Source organism: Cynocephalus volans, chromosome 10 (genome assembly GCF_027409185.1).
Source record: "Cynocephalus volans isolate mCynVol1 chromosome 10, mCynVol1.pri, whole genome shotgun sequence".
In the NCBI taxonomy this organism is placed as follows: domain Eukaryota; kingdom Metazoa; phylum Chordata; class Mammalia; order Dermoptera; family Cynocephalidae; genus Cynocephalus; species Cynocephalus volans.
In genome coordinates, this window is record NC_084469.1 from 96,470,584 (window position 1) to 96,488,740 (window position 18,157).

Genomic DNA, 18,157 nt, shown 5'->3' on the forward strand with positions numbered 1-18,157 from the left:
GGTAACTTTGTTTCTATGAAACTTTAAGAAACAAGAAATATCACCTTTAAAACTAACCAGAATTTACAGTTGCAAAGAGAGAGGCCTAGCAACTTCAGGGTCCCTTTATGAAGTGAGTTCAGTTTAAGACTTAAAAACACGCAGTCTTATAACCCCAAAGTCATGGGTTCAGATCAGCCAGCCACTGAAGAATAAAGACTTGAAAACAATCTAAATGTCCCTCCGAATGAGAACTCATGTGACATCTAACCAACAGTAATGACACCTACCATTAAAAAGGGTAAATGGGGGCTGGCTGGTTAGCTGAGTTGGCTGGAGCATGGTGTCATAACACCAAGGTCAAGGGTTCAGATCCCCATACCAGCCAGCCACACACACACAAAAAAAATTAGGTTCAAAAAAACCTGTTCCCAGAGCAGTGTCCTCTTCCTAAATTCAGCATCACTCCTCTTACATGTCAGCTGAGAAGTGGGTGTGAGGAGTTGGGCAGACCCTGGTCAGGGAGACAGAATAAACGGGCACAGGAGCCAGCTCACTTTAGTTCATCTGCGAGGAAATAAAAACTGGGTGCCAGGTAGACAGCAGCTGGGGAGAGTGGGGGCTCCTTCACACAGGATGGGGGGAGGCAAGACCTGAACAACGAGGTGTTGGATTGTCCAGGGTGGAAGTGGGGGGTATTCCACATAAAAGGCCCAGCACCTGCAGAGGCCCAAGCGGGGAGGCCCGGGGACAGGAGAGGTGGGCATGAGGAGACGAGAGCCTGGATCAAGCTGGGCCTGAAGTCCGTGCAAGGAGATAGGATTGCATTCCCAGCGAAGTGGGGAGACGAGGGTTTTAAGCAGAGGAGTGATGTGCTGTGACTTCAGTGACTTAATCTTCTATGCCTGAACACTGGTGACATATTTTTCTGCTAACCACCATGGGGGGTGTAAAGGTGGCTCAGATGCAGGCCCTGCTTTCTGAAAACTCACAGCCCAGTTGCACAGATAGGTCCTAAGCCACACAAAGATGGCTAAGGCCATAGGAAAGCCATGCCTGTGGTGGAAGCAGAGACCCCAGGGGCCACTTCGCAGCAGGGAGGCCTGATAGGGAGGGGCTCGGGATGGGGAGGAAGGTGTGTTTCAGGTAGGAGTCTGGGCTTAGGTGAATGCAGGTGACTTTGAGGCTGGTGAGGATGGATGGGGAGGCTGGGCTGCTACGGAAACCACTGGAATTTGTCCTTCTCACAAGTGACAGTGGCAACTCATACGTTTAATCTGCTCTCTGACTATGGGGGCGATTTGTGTCATTGTGTAAAAAGGGTCATTTGTGTTTTCTTTGCTGACTTTGTTATTTCACTCACCAGTTTTTTATTGGCTTGCTGGTCTTGTTTTTATTGAGTTATGGGTGATCTTTACATGTGAAGGTTCCCTATAGCTCAAGGTCTGTTGTCTTTTCCTATTGCTACACATGTGTACTCCTGGAGGGCTGGGACTATGTCTTAGTCACTTGGAGACCCTGGACACCCAGTGCAGGGCCTGGCATAAAAGCAGTGAGCACGTGAGGGCCAACAGGATGAACAGGGACACACCAGCTGTGTCATGGCTTGTTCACACATGGCTCTCAGATGGAGTAATGTGGCCTCATGTTGCATTCACACCCCCTAAATGGTGACTGAGGACAAGTACGAGGTCTCCTCTGACCCCGAAGCCAAGATTGTCATCTCTTCCTTCATGGAGCTTGGTGCAGGTCACCTTGTCCGTCCCCTTGCCCCTAATGTGTGAGGACCAAGGTGCAGCCAAACCCTTCTGTCCAGCTCCCCTGTCCCCATCCCCCACTTCCCCAGGGTGCTGCTCATGCTCAGGCATGGGGCAGTGTCCGCCTCTGCTCTGGGCAGGAAAGACCACAACCACAGCTTTCCACCTCCTCTGTCCCACCAGATGCTGCAGGCCACACAAGAGCGGGGTCTTGGGGCAGCAGAGGAAATGAGTCAGTGAGAGAGTGTCAGATGGGCTCAGAGCCTGGGCTGTGGGCATTGTCCTCCCTGGCCCACCAAACCAACACGGCCCCTGCCTCCACTGATGGTGACACCTGGCAGAAACATGGTGAAAAGGGACAGGTGTGAGCAGTTTCCCAAAAGTCACGGCAGAAGCTCGGTTTGACTTTGTCCTTCTGTGACATGGGGCCACCACAGACCCCACTGGTCCCAGTGCTGCTTGTTTGGGAAATGCGGGTTCAGGGTGGACTTGAACCCAGATTTGCAGCACCTGGGAGAGTGGAGATGGTGCTGGGAGGCCAGAGGGCTGTGAGGGCCTTGGTCATCGACCGCAGTGAAGGCTGATGCCAGGAACACCCTGCATGCCTGCGCTCCCTAGAGTCTCAGCCACTGTGGAACCTCCTGTGACAGTCTCTAGGACTGCTTTCCAAACTCCAGTTATCCTTGAACCCCCTTTCTAATTTTTTTTGTCATCCCTGAGGGCCTTGAGCCACTGAGGTTTTTCTTTAAATCAATTCTTTTTTTATCTTGTTTTTTTAAAAGGAGAGCCTTTAGGGCCAGCCCGTGGCTCACTTGGGAGAGTGTGGTGCTGATAACACCAAGGCCACGGGTTCAGATCTCTATATAGGGATAGCCGGTTAGCTCACTGGCTGAGCGTGGTGCTGACAACACCAAGTCAAGGCTTAAGATCCCCTTACCGGTCATCTTTTTGAATGAATGAATGAATGAATGAATGGCCTTTGAACCATAAGTGGAAAGCCACTGGACTCTAGCCGAAGACCCTGGAACAGCACACAGGGAAGAGATGGGGACTCTCGGACATTAAGACCAGTGGCCACTAGATGAGGCTTGGTCCTGGCCTGGCCGGACAGACTGAGAAGCAGGAAACCCTTCCGTGAGGACCGGTCTTTGACAGGCGACAGGCGGGCCCACGAGGAAACTGCACTTCCTGTTGGCCACTTCCTCCCTCGGTTTCCTCTTCCCGGCCCAGCATGGCACGGTCAGCTTCTGAAAGCCCCTCCCACGTGCACACCCCACCACTTCCATCTCATCCCCAGAGGAGGAATTTGCCCATGATGGACAGGTGGACGGACAGACAGACAGAGATCGATGAGGGTATTTATGGACTATCATGACGTTACGTGCCCGAAATAAACCAGGGCTTGCTGTCATCCTCTCTGTAATGAAACGGGAAGCATCTTCTTGAAACAGTGATAAGAAGAAAGGGAAAATACACCTGCATTGCTCCCGACACTGGGGCCTTTGTTGTCAGTGACAGGACACATTGAAATCCGACCCGCTTTCTCCATCATGATGCATTTGGAAGTTTCTGGAAATCTGGCTCCATGCAGTTTTACCTCTTCACCTTAAGGGGCTGATCAAGAGATCAGTGCTGAAGCCTCTCAGTAGCAGTCAGTGAAGTTCTTTCTCATTGGAGCAGGGGACTTCACAGGACATGAGGTTTTCCCAGGAATGGTTTTTCTGGTCACTCTCCTGTTTCTTCTAGAAGGAATGGAGGAACCTCATCCCGATCCCAGAGATGTCCTGAGCCTAGAGAAGTGCCTCGAGTCCCTGGCCGCCTTCCACCATGCCAAGTGGTTCTAGGTGGGGAGGAACATGTCTCAGAGACACCAGCACCACCCTCACCACAGCCCCGGCCGTGAGGGCTCTGAGCACAGATGGGGCATCTCTGAGCGGCTCCTCAGCTCCTCGTTGCTTGGCCCACTTGTTCCTGTTGAGCCACAACCTAACAAGGGTTGGTGCTTTGCTGATCCAGTCAGGAAACTTGGAAGGAGTGACTGCTGCTCTTGGGGTGGGGACACTGCGTCCTGCGGCCACCCAATGGCCAGCACCCGGCCTGGCACTGGTTCACTTGTCTTGTGCTCACGGGGAAGTGGACTCTGTTTCCACCTGCTGCCCTCAAGGCTGGCTGGGTCATGGTCCCTGTGTCCTTTCCTGGCCTTCACCTGCATCAGGGCCCACTGCCCCATGAGTCAGCCTTCTTCCTGCCTGTGGCCACATTGCGTGGGTCCTGTGGGCTGTGGTGCCCAAGCGCTAACAGTGTGCTTCCTCCCCAAAGGCACGAGCCAGCAACCTGCAGCTGTGTGCAACTTTCCTCAGGGTCCTCCAGGACTTCTGGCAGTGTGTGCCCACCTGGGGGGCCCTGCTGGCCTAGGTAAGGCAGCACATGGTGGCGGATCCCCTCTGCCATCCCTGAAGGGCTCCACAGCCCTGGTGGCCCAGAGACAAATGCTATCCTGAGCGCATCTCTGCACAAAGGGGCCAGTGTACGCTTTAGCCCAAGTGAGGGCAACAAGAGTGGAGAGTCATGGAGCCCTGTGGGAGGGGAGCAGCTCCTCCATAATGGCCCCATTTGCTCATCATTACCTGACCCCAAACCCAGCAGAGGAAGCTGGGATGGCATGCAAATGCATGTCCATGGGAATGTGTAGTGTTTGCCGAGGCCTGGTGGTACCAGAGTGGGGAGAGGACTGAGACAGAGGGCAGGGAGCCAAGTGACCTCCAGGTGGCCTGGCCGAGCCCCACCTGCTCTGTGGCCCTAACACCCCCCAGTCAATAGGCCCCTGAGCCCATCCCTATGGAAAGGAGAGAGAAGAACGGACCCCCGAGAGGCTCATGAGCAGCCCCTGTGCCTCCAAGTGAGACCCCCAGGTCCCTGCCCAACCCCCACACCAGCCACCCCCGCTCAGCCTCCTCCCTGCCACCAGGATCCCCATCTGCCTGTGGGATCACGTCTTGTCCCTGCGCCCCTCGCCAGTCATCTCTGATCTGTCCCTCCCTTGTTCACACCCACCCTTTTCAGTCCAGAAGGTGACATTGCATGTAGGTCTGAAAGCTGCTCAGCCGTGGCATCTGCACTCGGGCAGGCAGCTGGGCCCAGCGTGAGAATGAAGGAAGGTCGCAGGCTGCACGCAGTGGGGACTGCCCGCCCCTCTCCCAGCCAGCCCACCCTTGACGTTATCCACAACCCTGGCCTCGGTGTCCACCCAGTGTCCAGGGGAAATGTCCTCTCCGGCCCCTTGAGGAGGTCACTGGCACGGGGCTATCTGGATGTTGACAGGCCCCATATCCCTGGAACCCATTTTCCTCCTGTGAATGTGGAAGCACCCACATAAGCACACACTGTGCCCTTGGGGCCACTGTGCACACAAGGGTAGGGACCTGTGGGGGGGCTCCTTGGAACGGGCACACCATGGCCGAGGGGGCGTGACCGCAGCTAAATGTGGGCCACAGTGGGGAAACTGAGGCTTACAGAGGGGAAGAAACCTGCCCGTGGCCATGCCAGGAGTGGCAGATGCCCCACTGGCCACGCTCCTCCATGGAAGTTCATAGGGTCAGGGAAAAGTCGAGAGGCCCCCCCTGTCCCAGGGCCCCCAGATTCTCCCCAGGCTGAGCCCCAGTAGAGCCACCTCCAGTGGGAGGGGGCTGGCCGTGGCCTCTCCAAAAGCACCATGTCTCCTCTAGGCCCCACTGCCCAGGCCATGGAGCTGCTGGTGGAGAAGGCCTTGAGCAACACAACTGACCCCCTGAGCCCCAGGGACACTGTGAAGTGCATCCTGGAGTGTGTGGCCACAGGGATGCTCCTGACAGGTCAGTCACCATGGATGGAGAGCCTGGCATGTTGGCAGTAACTTGCAGAGGCCCAGGATGGTAGCCGTAGTACACAGAGGGCCGCTATCACGGACACTTGAGAACACAGCCCCCCATGCCGGGCGTGGGCCTCACACACACAGAAAGCAGATGGGCGGTGGCAGTGGGACGCATCCACCCCAGGGAGGGCAGAGGAAGGCCAATTGCACGGCAGAATATTCTAGATGGCCATGCCTGCCGCTGCCACCTAGAGCTGCCCAGGTGAGCACCATCCCAAGAACATGCAAAGGAAACAGCCAGAAATTCAGATGATGGGCATGTGCAAAGTTGGTCAACACGGTGTGTCTTGTCACAACATCCCTGCCCCCAGGGTCCCCATCTGTCTGTTGGATTGTGTCTTGTCCCCGCACTCGGGGCAGGTGGAAGTCGCACACTCAAAATGTCATTTTCCAGTAACTGCTAGTGACATGGGATGACATTAAGGGAAAAAGGAGGATCAAGCATTGGGCCCCTCGCAGGAGCCATGTATCTATGCACACACGCACACATGGCCAGGAGGAGCTCCACCCATCATGCCTGGTGTGGCTGTGGGGATTCCCAGGTGGGACCTTGTGCTGGCCGAGGGTGGGCTGACCCAGTGTGGCCTGTGGGTCAGGGGTGCCCTGGGCACAGGGGCAGACCTCCTGGGTTCCCCCAGTGGGGCAGATTGGCCGTTTCGTTGGCACTGTCTCACAAGGGTGTTCTCTCGTTCTTTTCTGCTTCTATCTCCCCCTATGAAGACGGGCCCAGGCTCCAGGATCCCCTATGAGAGAGACCAGATGGATGTCCTCGAGCCCATGACCCTCCAGGAGCAGGAGGACATTACAGCTAGCGCCCAGGTAGGAAGGCCAGGCCACAAGGCCACCTGACTCCAGGCAGGGGTGGCACATGGGTCCCAACCCTGTTTGCAGCTGAGCACCATCCCCTGAAGTGGTCTAGGATCCCCTTCCCTCCGTGCAGAGCTGTGTGGGGACAGGAGGGTGGCCGTAAGTGTCAGTGCCAGCCTGGCCTTGAGCCAGTGCTCAGAGCCATCTCAGAGGGTCTCACTGGCTGGGACTGTCCTGGGAGTCCCCCACCCACTGTGGTCCATAAACACCTGGTGTGGCCCAGCCTGGCCAACCTCGAGCACCAGGGCAGGGCACGGCCAGCGTCCCCTGTGAGTTCCTTGTCTGCATATTTGTGGATGAGAAAAGTCTCCCGGTGGTACAAAAATCAAATCACATTGCATCTGACATTTGTGAATTGGCTTTAATGGACGAGTGGACTTGCTCGCACTGCAGGATCTGGGTCCCTCTAGTGAGGCAGGAAGAGCTGGTGCTCCAAGGGGCGTCAGGGCACCGGGCGACTCCCAGTGAAACTCCCCTCATCCTGGGGTGACTGGAGTTCAGCATTTGCAAGAAGGGTTGTCCTGAAGGGCCAACAGCAGGCCCAGCTAGACCTCCTGCGGCCCCATTCACAGGCCACCCAGGTGCTCCGCAGCCCTGGGAGTGGCCAGGAGGGTTGTCCTGATGGCCACGTCTCCCGCAGCATGACCAGCACATGCTGGCCTTCTGGCAGGTCCATAGGATCCTGGGCATGGGCCCCCTGCCACCGTCCAGGAGCAGGCCTGTGGCCCACTTCCAGAAGAGGCAGCGGGAGTCGGGCGAGGCTGAGGTGGTCACGGGGGAGAGCAGGCAGGCACATTACCTGTGTGAAACAGGAAACAGCTACCTGGAGCCTGACTGCTTAGACCGCTGAGGTGGGAGAGCTGTTCTTCCCTGCCATGGGGCCCCTTCCTGGCAGAGTGGGCACCCCTACAACACTGACAGGCAGAGCCAGCCCCTCAGCTGGTCCCGGCCACAGCCACAGACTGGGCACGGGGACGGGTGCAGGTCCCTCTGCCCAGCCTCCTCCCCCGCACAGCCTCTCTCCTGCTCTCCCCCATTCTTTGCACCTCATGCAGGGGAGCTCCCCAAATTCCCTAACCCTCAGCCCCTGCACACGGCCACTCACCCAGCAGCTGCCCAGGCTGGCCACCGCCACCACCAGGGAGTCCTCCTGGAACCCTTTGCAGTCGCAGCCGATCCATCTAGAAATCCTGTCACTTCCACTACTGTTCTCTCCAGCCCCAGCGGCACTCACTGCTCACACCCTTGAGAGGCCCCAGTGCACTGCGTGTAAAACCCCAGATCCAACAAGGCCCCACAAGAACCAGTCGGCGGGCTGGCCGGTTGCTCAGGTGGCCAGAGTGTGGTGCTGAGATCACCAAGGTCCAGGCTTCCGTGCCTGCACTGGCCAGCCACAGAAATATAATGATAAATAAAATGTTCACAGGAGATGTTTAGATGTTTTTTTAAAAAGAGACAAAAACAGAGCCTGTCTGCCACCTCCTCACTTCAGACCCGCCATCCTCTGCTAAGCCTCAGACCAGCCAAGCTTGTTCCTGCCCCAGGGCCTTTGCACATGCAGCTCCCTCTGCCTGATGAGCTCTTCCCCTGACCTGCTGGTCTGCTCCTCCTCCCCTCCTTCAGGTCTCAGCTCAAATGTCACCTCCCCAGAGAGGCCTCCCTGATTGCCTCAGCCTGTCATGTAATGCTATTTGCTGTCGTTCATTATGCCACATATCATCAATTAAAATGACTTATCTGTCTTCCTCTCGAGGACCTGACTTCTCTGTGGGCAGGAACGGGCCACACTAGCAGCTGGACACATCTTGGTTCGATGCTTCGAGCCCTGCTCTGACACCCAGAGAGTCCCTTCCCAACATTGAAGAGGACACTGTTTGCTTCCATCTCGACCCAGGAGAGAGAATCCAGCTAGGACAGTGGGGAGAAAGAAAAGGGAGGGAGGAGGGGCTCACCTCTGCGACAGGGAGGGCCGCGGCAGGTGTAGCGGAACCACGGGCCGCGTTCACAGACCGACTCCCTCCCTCGCATCCTGGCGGGGCAGCTCTCAGAAGCCTCCCTGCCCCTGTCCACATTCCTATCCCTGGCTCCCAGGGGAGGCAGACACTCTCCTTCCCCACCAGGTCATTGAAAACCAACCAAGTGAGAACGAGTTAAGTCAGCCCTCCTAGCAACTCCAAAAAGCCGAGTTTGGTGATGCAACAGCAAAACCAAGCAGCTGGTTAGGAAAGATCTGGTCCAGATGGGTGAGCTGTCTGGACAGTGCCACTCACTAAAGGCCTAAAGAGCTGTTGCTCTGGCGATCTCCACCACCCACCCTGCCAGAGCCCTTATCCTGCCAGGCAGGGGACACAAGGGTTGGCTGGTCGTGGTGGGAAGACACCAGACTGCTGGGGGTGGAGAAGCCCCCCCAGAGAACCTGAGCAAGTGGGGACCTCAGGCTGTGGGATGCAGGCGGTGAGCCCAGTTGCTAGGAGACGTCGGTGAGTGTGGGAGGGGTGACGGTCGTGTGAGCAGGGCTGGAGCCGAATCTGGCAGGAGAGATGGAAAAGGAGGGGCAGATCTGTCATCTCCATCTGCAAGGTCACTGATAGCATGGAAATGTGGCCACTAAGATGCACCATGTCCCAGGCCCCAGCAGGTCCCAATCCACGGTTCAGGAGTGTCTCCAAGGCTTGGCCCGTTCTGCAGCTGGCTAGGGGAAGTGTTGGCTCTGTCCTCTCCCTGGTGACCTCCTTAGTTGGGCTTCTGGGGCTAAGATGTTTCGGGTAAGCGGATTGAGGCTCTGCTGAGCGAACAAGCCAGAGGACCCACGTTTCTTGTTTAGGTGGAGGTGGCAGCTGGGGGGTGCCTTCCTGTTCATGTCTGTCCAAGTTTTGAAAACAAAATGTATTAAGAAACAGATATTTGTACCCATGTTCATAGCAGCATGATTCACACTAGCCAAAATGTGGAACAATCCAAATGTCCCTCAGTAGATGGATAAACACAACGTTTCCATCACACACGGGAATACTATTCAGCCCTAAAAAGGAAAGAAGTTCTGACACACTCTACAACATGGACGGACCTGGAGGACATTGTACCCAGTGACAGACGCCAGACACAAAAAGCCACATAGTATATGATTCCATTATATGAAATGTCCAGAACAGGCAAATCCACAGAGACAAAGTAGAACAGCGGGTGCCAGGGGCTGGGGAGGGGGATGGGGAGTGAGAGTTTAATAGGGACAGAGTTTGAGTGTGGGAAGACGAGAAAGTTCTGGAGATGATGGTGGTGATGGCTGCACAGCCACGTGAATGTACTTAATGCCACTGGGCTGTGTGCTAAACATGTCCGAGAAGGTGAATGTTTTGTTTTTTTTTTTAAGATGACCGGTAAGGGGACCTTAACCCTCGACTTGGTGTTGTCAGCACCACATTCTCCCGAGTGAGCACGGGCTGGCCCAATTGCCTATTTTTTAGAGCCTGGGCATTTTCCACCTTTGGCCGAGGCCATGAACCCCATGAGGGCCAATGCTGCTTCATCCTGGTCTGATACAAAGCAGGTGTCAGCACACGCCTGCTGTGTAACAAATGAGCCAGGACAGGCAGTTGTAAGGAAATCAGCTGAGGCCTATTCATTGACACAGCATGAAACTGCAAATGCTGCTCAGGGTCCACTGGGCTTGGGGAGACCGAATCTATTTCCTGGGACATATCCAAAGGTCTCTTGCTGTAACCTTCACCCAAGAGTTGAACTTGGTCTCTCACGGACTTGCTGTGTGGACTTGGGCAGGTGCCTTGCCCTCTCTGAGCCTCAAATTCCCAAGGATGTAAGATGCTGGTGGGAATCCTCTCCCTGCCCAGCTCTCAGGTGATGTAAAGTATGCAGGAAATGGTACGAGGTCACCCTCCCTGTTCCTGGGACCCCTGCACCTGGCCTGTGCTAGATGTGGGGAGAGGAAGTAAGGGACCGTTCCTAGAGGAGTCACTGCCCTCAGGGAGCTCCCAGGGCAAGAGAAGAGGCATAACTGGCCTAGGCTGCTATGACAAAGCTCCGATGTAGGCTGCAGACCCAGGAGAGACAGGCAACTGGGGCTCCCTGCTGTGGAGGGAGAGGGCTGGAGTTGTGTGGGGCTGGTGTGCACATCCCAGGGAGAGTCACGAAAGGACTTTAATCGATACTTACTGGATTCAACTTGCTGGATTTAAAGAATGAAAATAACCAGGGTAGGGGGAAGTAGGGAATGAAGAGCAACTGCTTCATGGGTAAGCGCTTCCTTTTGGGGTGACGGAATGTTCTGGAATCCATAGGGGTGATGGTTGCATCATATTGTGAATGAACTAAATGGGCCAAAGGGTTCTTCTGTGTTACACGATGTTCAACTCCATTAAAAAATAAAAAAAGTGAGACAACCAGGGGAGGGAAGGTGGCCGGAGCCCCGCTGTCCAGCAGAACTTTCTCCAACAACGTTCCTATTCCGCATCTGTGCTGCCCCATACGGAAGCCGTCGGCCGCATGCTGAGTTCCCCAAATGGGGCCAATGTGGCCAAGGAGCTAATTTTAAAATCTGATTGTTAATTCACTTCAATTGAAGTAGCCACCCATGCAAGCAGCCCCCGTGTGGGACAGCTCGGGGGTAAGCAGAGGAGTGACCAGGTGTTGAGCAAATATTTACAGCGGAGTTTTACATCCATTTTCTCATTTCCTCATTATGATAACAGGCTGATAACCTCAATCGGACATTTCTGTGGGCTCAAACCTGATTTAAGACGCTATGAGCGTGAACATGGATTCCCTCATTCACGCCTCATCACGCCCAGTTTACAGATGGCAACACTGAGCCCCAGAGTAGTCGTGGACGTGACTGAGGTCAGAGTTAAGGAAGGGTGGGACTGAGATGGCCACACTGTCCGGCTGGGAGCAGGTGCTTTTAAAATTTGAGTCCTTCTGGCTGAAGATGGAGGTGGGGGGAGCCCATGACATAATAACCTTTTCCTCTCACACTGCTTGGGGACACCCTGGGGATACCCGGTTCTCCCTCCTGCCCCAACACTCTGGTTTTGACTCCTGTGGGCCCTCGGGGGCCAGTGTGAGCACAGCCTCTTCTGGAAAAAGCCTGGTGACATGGATCAGCCCCAGGAACATGGTCCTCAGAAGGCCCTGAACCTTCTGGCTGTGGGCTCCATGGGTTGGTTGGATTTGGCTGGAATCAACAGCATTGACGTGGGAATCACAGTTTGCATAACCCGCCTTACTCAAAGGCAGCAGGATGGCCTAGCTCTATTTTCTGTCCCTCACGGAGGCCCGTCTTCCTCCCCAGCCTCTCCCTGGGGACTGGGCAGCCCTCGGTGGGTGTCCACTCTGGCCCCACGGTCACTTGGACACTTACCTGCGCTCTGCCGGTGTTGCCTCTGGCTTCTCTTCTGACCTGGGCAGGACGAACTCTGGCTGTGGCCTCACGCTGTGGACAGAGAGAGCGAAGTGACTAGGGGTGACCAGCCGGGCTGAGCCCAGGGGCTCTCGGCTCCCACGGGTCTTGCTGGCCTGGGCCAGCCGTGGCCTGGGAGCAGTTTGAAGGTGGTTTTGCGCCCCTGGGATGTGTTGGGTCAGGAGGGTGGAGATGGCCCCATTGCTGTCTGGGACGGGAGAGAAATGATCATTTAGGGTTAATGAAGACGAAGCCCGCTGTGAGGCGTCAGCATGAGGGGCCAGGGGAGGAGGAAAGACCCTGCCTGAACCATTCCTGGAAAGCATTAGCTGCTCCTTGGAGATGCATTTATGCACTTATTAGACGGATGCTGTCGTCCAGTAAGTTTCAGCAGTTTCAGAAGGACAGGTGTCCTGCTGTCATGTTCATCTCTAACCAAGCCTGGGTAGGTGGGAGGGATACGACTCAGAAGGAAAGGAGAGAGAGAGGGAGGGAGGGAGGGGTGTTGGGAAAATAGAATAGTTTGGTCAGGGCCCTCCCCTCGGGTCCAGTCGGGTGTGGTTCAGCATCCTTTGTAAGCAAATTGTGTGTGTGTGTGTGTGTGTGTGTGTGTGTGTGTGTGTGTGTGTGTGTGTGTGTGTGTGTGTGTGGAGTTAGTGTGCATGTGCGCCAATGTATCTTTCTTAGTTTTGTTGCTATTCTTGTGTTCTTGAGAGAGAGAGAGACAGAGACAGAGACAGAGACAGAGGAGTTTGAGTGAAGCAGGTGGGCAGGCCTCTGCCTTGGGTGTTCACCTGGCACAGCCACGCTTTCCAACCTATGGCTCCAGGGACCTTTTGGCCAGTTACCTCGCTCATAGACCTGCGTGAAGGGCTCTGGTGACCCAGCCTGGCATATGAAGGGTTTGTGACCCAGTCTGTGAATGGGATTGAGGGGTCTGGGAGCCCCAGACCCAGCCCTAGCTCGACCATCAGCCCAGTCGGTGCAGGATCACCAGCAGGTAAAAGAGCCCGACAACTAGTGTGGTTGCCTAGCTTTACAAGGGGAAAAATGAAAGAAGAAAGTTCAGACCTTATGAACTCACACCCATTAGGATGCGCGGAGAATACCAACGTTAGTTAAGCAAATGTATTGCACAGGGCCTGTCGCACATAGAAAAGCTAAGCTTGGGAAAAACAGAAAACTTTCCCAGGACTAAAGTCTGTTGTAGATAAAAAAAAAACTGTACACAGCAAAGATGCTGGCTCTAATATGTGAGCTAAGACTTCACGGTTGTTGGCTGGGGGACGTTCCACGACTTGCCTCTGGTTGTTTCTTTGAGTTTCTTAGGGAACTAAGTGTTGCCGTGACAATTGTCTCGTTGTTCCTTTTGGAACCACCTGTGTTCCTTTTCTGTAACTTTCTTGCCTGAACAATAAAGACTGAGAGAAAACCCTGATTCGGGGTTATTTCCTAGGAATTCCTCTCCCTTGAAGAAATCGTTTCCTGGAATTAACCCCTTCTGGGCCTCTCACTGCTCTGGAGAAATGGGCTTTGAGTAATCCTTTGTGTCTCTGTCACCCTGGGAGAGGTGACAAGGATGGCTACTGTCCTAAAAACAGAAAATAATAAGGGTGGGCGAGGAGGTGGGGAAATCCATCCGCCCTCGTGCACTGTTGATGGTGGGAACGTGACACGGTGCAGCTGCAGTAGAAAATGGCCTGACAGCTTCTCAATTAAACAGAATTGCCATGTGATCCAGCAATTCCGCTTCTAGGTATCTACCCAAAAGTGTTGAAAGCAGGGACTCAAAGAGATTCTTGCTCACCCTTGTTCCCAGCATGATTCACAATAGCTAAAGTAGAATGGGGGGTGCCAGGGGCTGGGGAGGGGGATGGGAGTGAGTGTTTAACGGGGACAGTTTCGGATCGGGAGGAGAGTGTTCTGGATGGTGGGGATGGCTGCAAAGCAGTAAGAGTGTACTTAATGCCACTGAACTATCACTTACCATAGTTTAGATGGTAAATTTTAATCACAATTTTTAAAAAAGACAGAAGACAGAAGGAGAGAGGAAAAGTAGAAGGAAGGAGAGGATAGGTGGCAGGGGAAATCCCAGGAATCCTAGATCTTTTATGGACTTGCTGTGTGGCCTTGGGCAGGTGCCTTGCCTTCTCTGAGCCTCAAATTCCCAGGATGTAAGATGTTGGTAGGAATCCTCGCCCTGCCCAGCTCTCATGGGAACTGCAAAGTATCCAGCAGGTGGTATAAGAACTCCACAACTGGGAAGGGCTGGAATAGTCCTGAAATCCTGTGAGTGTTCCTAATGATTACGCCTCCAATGAAAACCGAGTCGGTAGGTTAGCACAGGTGCATTTATGCGCCAGTGCTGAATATCAGGCTTGTGTTCATTCTGTAAAGGGAGAACTTAATATTATTATAATGACCATTATTATCCTTTACTGAGCATGAAGTCTGGGCCCCTTTTACCCACGGGGGTTACAATGTCCCAGATTTTTTCACAATAACCTCCAAGGTGGTTGTGAGTTTTTACTTGCTTAATGTCACCCTGCCCTGCAACTAAATGATGGAGCCAGAATTCAAACCCAGATCTGACTCTAAAGCCCTGGCTTGACAGGCAGAGCCCCGAGCTCTGCATGGGGCATTCCCTGCCCATTGGAAGCCACCGGGCCACCTCCCCAAATGAGAGCCCAGTTGAGCCTCCAGGCCTGGCTCAGCCCTGACAGAGGCCACTCTGCACACACCTCTCTCTTCTGGCCTTGAGTCTTTCCTCATCGTACCTGAAAGAAAGAAAAGGATTTCAGACACAGCCCTCCCTCCCCTGGGTAGATACACTTTCCAGGGAATTTTCTTCCCTTTGCGAGCACAGAAACAATCTCAGAGTCGTAGATGAATCCACACCAGGCTGCAGACCAGTAAGTGCAGCCCGAGCTGACATCTTGTCATCTCTTTTTCATGTTTCCTGCATTTACTTAGCAAGCTCTCCCAGGACAGGGAATATCTCTTTAGCTGCAGCATCTGCATAGATGTTTCTCAGCAGCCATTTTTTGCTTAATTCAACACCAGCGATTGAACAGCGTGGTTATACAGCAATGCTCCCATGATGTGAGTTAATCTACATGTCCCTACATCAGGGCTCAACAGACTTTCTTTGTAAAAAGCCAGGGAATAAATATTTTTGGCTTCGCTGGCCAGATGGTCTCTGCTGTATCCACTCAACTCTGCTGTTGTAGCACAAAAACAGCCACAGATAATCCATAAATGAATGAACGTGCCTGTGTGCCAATAAAACTTTATTGATAAAAAATCCATAAATGAATGAACGTGCCTGTGTGCCAATAAAACTTTATTGATAAAAACAAGCAGAGGGCCGTGGCTTACAAACCCCTGCCCTGCACTAGATGCCCAGTACTGCTGTGTTCACTAACCTCACACATACTTGTTTCCCTGTATCTCTACTTCATCGGGAGCTGGGAATCCACAGAAGGAACCTTGCTAGAAGTACACCTGCTGTACAGTGGAATATTATGTGGCCATTAAAAATGATTTCTACACAAGGATACATGGATATTTTGTTCATTTGCTTGTCTGGGGGAGGTACGCTAAAAAAGAATTTACATCTATATTACTGTGATTTTTTTAAATTAAAAAAATGTATAGTCACATTTTCTGGCAATAGTGTGATATTTTGAAATATATATTTGGTCTTCCTTCCTGTCCCTTTCCTGGCATACAAATTCTAAAATCCTTGGAATCTTCGAAGTGATCGTGTCTTTCTAATGAGTTGACTGGTGTCTGGCAGCCCTTAGGTAGCTTCCGGATGGGGATGGGTCACCAGAAAGGCCAAGGCAGCATTAGAGGGTTGGGTCTTTCAGTCCCATCCCCAACCTCCAAGGAGGGGACAGGGGCTGAAAGTTGATCACCAGTGGCCAATAACTTAGTCAATCATGCCTACATAATGAAGCTTCCATAAAAACCCAAAGGACTGCATTCAGAGATTCCCGATAGCCGGGAGGGTGGCACAGCCCAACTCCACGGGGACAGAAGTTCCTGTGCTCGGGACCCTTCCAGACCTCACCTCATGTATATCTTCATCTGGCTGTTTCTTTGTATCCTCTAAAATATCCTTTGTAATTAACTGGTAAATGTTAAGTATGAGTTTCCTGAGTTCTTTGAGGCAATCTAGCAAATTAATTGAACCCAAGGAGGTGGTCGTGGGAACAATGATTTGTAGCACCTTGGTCAGAAGTTTCAGGGGCTGGGACTTGGGACTGGCCTCTGAGGTAGGGGCAGTCTTGGGGACCGAGCACTCAACCTGTGGGATCTGATGCAATCTTCAGGTGGATAGAGTTGGAACTGAATTGGAGGACACCCGGCTGGCGTCTGCTGTGGAACTGACTGCTTGCTGCTGGTGGGGACATTCCCCGCGTGTTTGGTGACAGAAGTCTTCCGTGTGGATTGTTGCTGGGTAAGAGTATAGGAAAAACACTGTGTTTCTTCCTGTAATCTCAATTAGCAAACATCTGTTTGGCAGCAAAGAAAAAAATGCTTCTGTTCATTAATTTTTTTTCCTAGCTGCTGCAGATTTTCCATTTATGCATAAAACCCAGTCATGGTAAGCCAATAAATATCCCCGTCCATTGTAGGAGTAAAAGAGGTTTAAAAGCACAATATGTTATTTTGATTCCTATATTTTTGTCTTTTTAATAGACTGAAAGTCATAGATGCATTTTTGATGATAAATGTCTATGTATCAAAAATATTTTTTGAATAGAGACCAAAATGTGAATATGGGAGTGAGATAATTAATAAATATAAACATCCCATTTCATCAGTGTTAGGAGAAAATTCAGACTTTCTTAAAACATGTAGTTTGATAACTGCTCAATCTCAAGTAAATAAAAGTTGTAATTTAGAAAACAATGCTTAAGACCCTTGTGCGCTGCTGGTGGGGACGTCCGTGCAGTTGCTACGGAAAACAGCGAGGCGGGTCCTCACATTATTCAGCGTAGAATAACCAGCAATGCTACTTTGGGCATGTACCCATAAGAATTGAAAGCAGGGTCTTGGAGAGATATTGCACCCCCATGTTCACAGCAGCATGCCTCCGTACAGCCGAAAGGCGTCCATCGATGGATGAGTGTATAAAGAAAACGTGGTACATACGTGCAACGGAAAATGATTCAGCCACAAAAAGGAAGCGAATCCCGACACACGCTACAGCGTGGATGAGCCTTGAGGACACTGTGCTCAGTGAGATAAGCCAGTCACACAAGGACAAACACTGTGTGATCCACTCACAGGAGGTCCCTAGAGTCGTCAGATCCACAGAGACGGAAAGTAGAATGGGGGGTGCCAGGGGCTGGGGAGGGGGACGGGGAGTGAGTGTTTCATGGGGACAGAGCTTCAGTTTGGGGAGATGAGAAAGTTCTGGAGATGATGGGGGTGATGGTTGCACAACAGTGTGAATGTGCTTGTAGTGGATTGGTGTCCCCCAAGTTTTATGTATTAGAAACTTGATCCCCACTGTGTTAAGAGGGTGGGAAATCCTGCTACGGTCACTGAAACGTGGAGCCTTGGAGGTGACTGGGTTCAGGGCCTCGCAGTAGTGAATGGATTAAAAATGGTGCTCGGGGCGTGGTTCTGGGGGCTTTAAAAAGAGAGTGAGGGAGGAGGTTACTCTCTGCTCTCCCTGCTCCACCATTTTTGCAATGTGACACCCTGCCATCACTGTCATCACAGCCAAGGCCCTCACCAGATGTGTTCCCCGGACTTTGGACTTCTTAGCCTCCAAAACTGTAAGCAATACATTTTGTTTTCTTTGCAAACTACCCAGTTCCATGTATTTTGTTACAAACAACAAAAAGTGGACTAATACAGTACTTCATGCTGCCGAGCTGTGCGCTTAAAAATGGGTAAGATGGTAAATTTATGTTATGTATATTTTACCACATTTTTTTTTTAAAGATGACCGGTAAGGGGATCTTAACCCTTGACTTGGTGTCAGCACCACGCTCACCCCAATGAGCCAACCGGACGTCCCTATATGGGATCCGAACCCGGGGCCTTGGTGTTATCAGCACCGCACCCTCCCAGGTGAGCCACAAGCTGGCCCCTATTTTACCACAATTTTTAAGAATGATGATTAGGGAGACTTTTCTACGGCATGAAATGATGGGGAGATGCTCAGGGTATGACGCTTTGTTCGAACAGAGTGGGACACACAGCCGTGGG

General features: G+C 52.7%; 1 protein-coding gene, 1 long non-coding RNA gene and 1 pseudogene across 2 annotated transcripts; 1 reads left to right on the top strand and 2 right to left on the bottom strand.

The window, feature by feature from the left end:
• The first annotated feature begins 1,646 nt into the window (after positions 1 to 1,646).
• On the top strand, positions 1,647 to 8,430 carry LOC134387511 (zinc finger RNA-binding protein 2-like; annotated as a pseudogene).
• Positions 8,431 to 8,771: 341 nt separating this feature from the next.
• LOC134387512 (uncharacterized) lies at positions 8,772 to 13,016 on the bottom strand. Its single transcript, XM_063109967.1, has 3 exons — positions 13,013 to 13,016; positions 11,888 to 12,134; positions 8,772 to 9,375 (listed from the first exon to the last, which is right to left on the bottom strand). The coding sequence occupies exons 1-3, from the start codon at positions 13,014 to 13,016 to the stop codon at positions 8,841 to 8,843; spliced, it is 786 nt and encodes a 261-aa protein (XP_062966037.1). The 3' UTR covers positions 8,772 to 8,840.
• A 902-nt stretch (positions 13,017 to 13,918) lies between these two features.
• Positions 13,919 to 14,703, bottom strand: LOC134388379 (uncharacterized). The gene is made up of 2 exons (XR_010024631.1): positions 14,668 to 14,703; positions 13,919 to 14,315 (listed from the first exon to the last, which is right to left on the bottom strand). It is a non-coding gene; the product is annotated as an uncharacterized LOC134388379 (long non-coding RNA).
• Between the last annotated feature and the right edge of the window lie 3,454 nt (positions 14,704 to 18,157).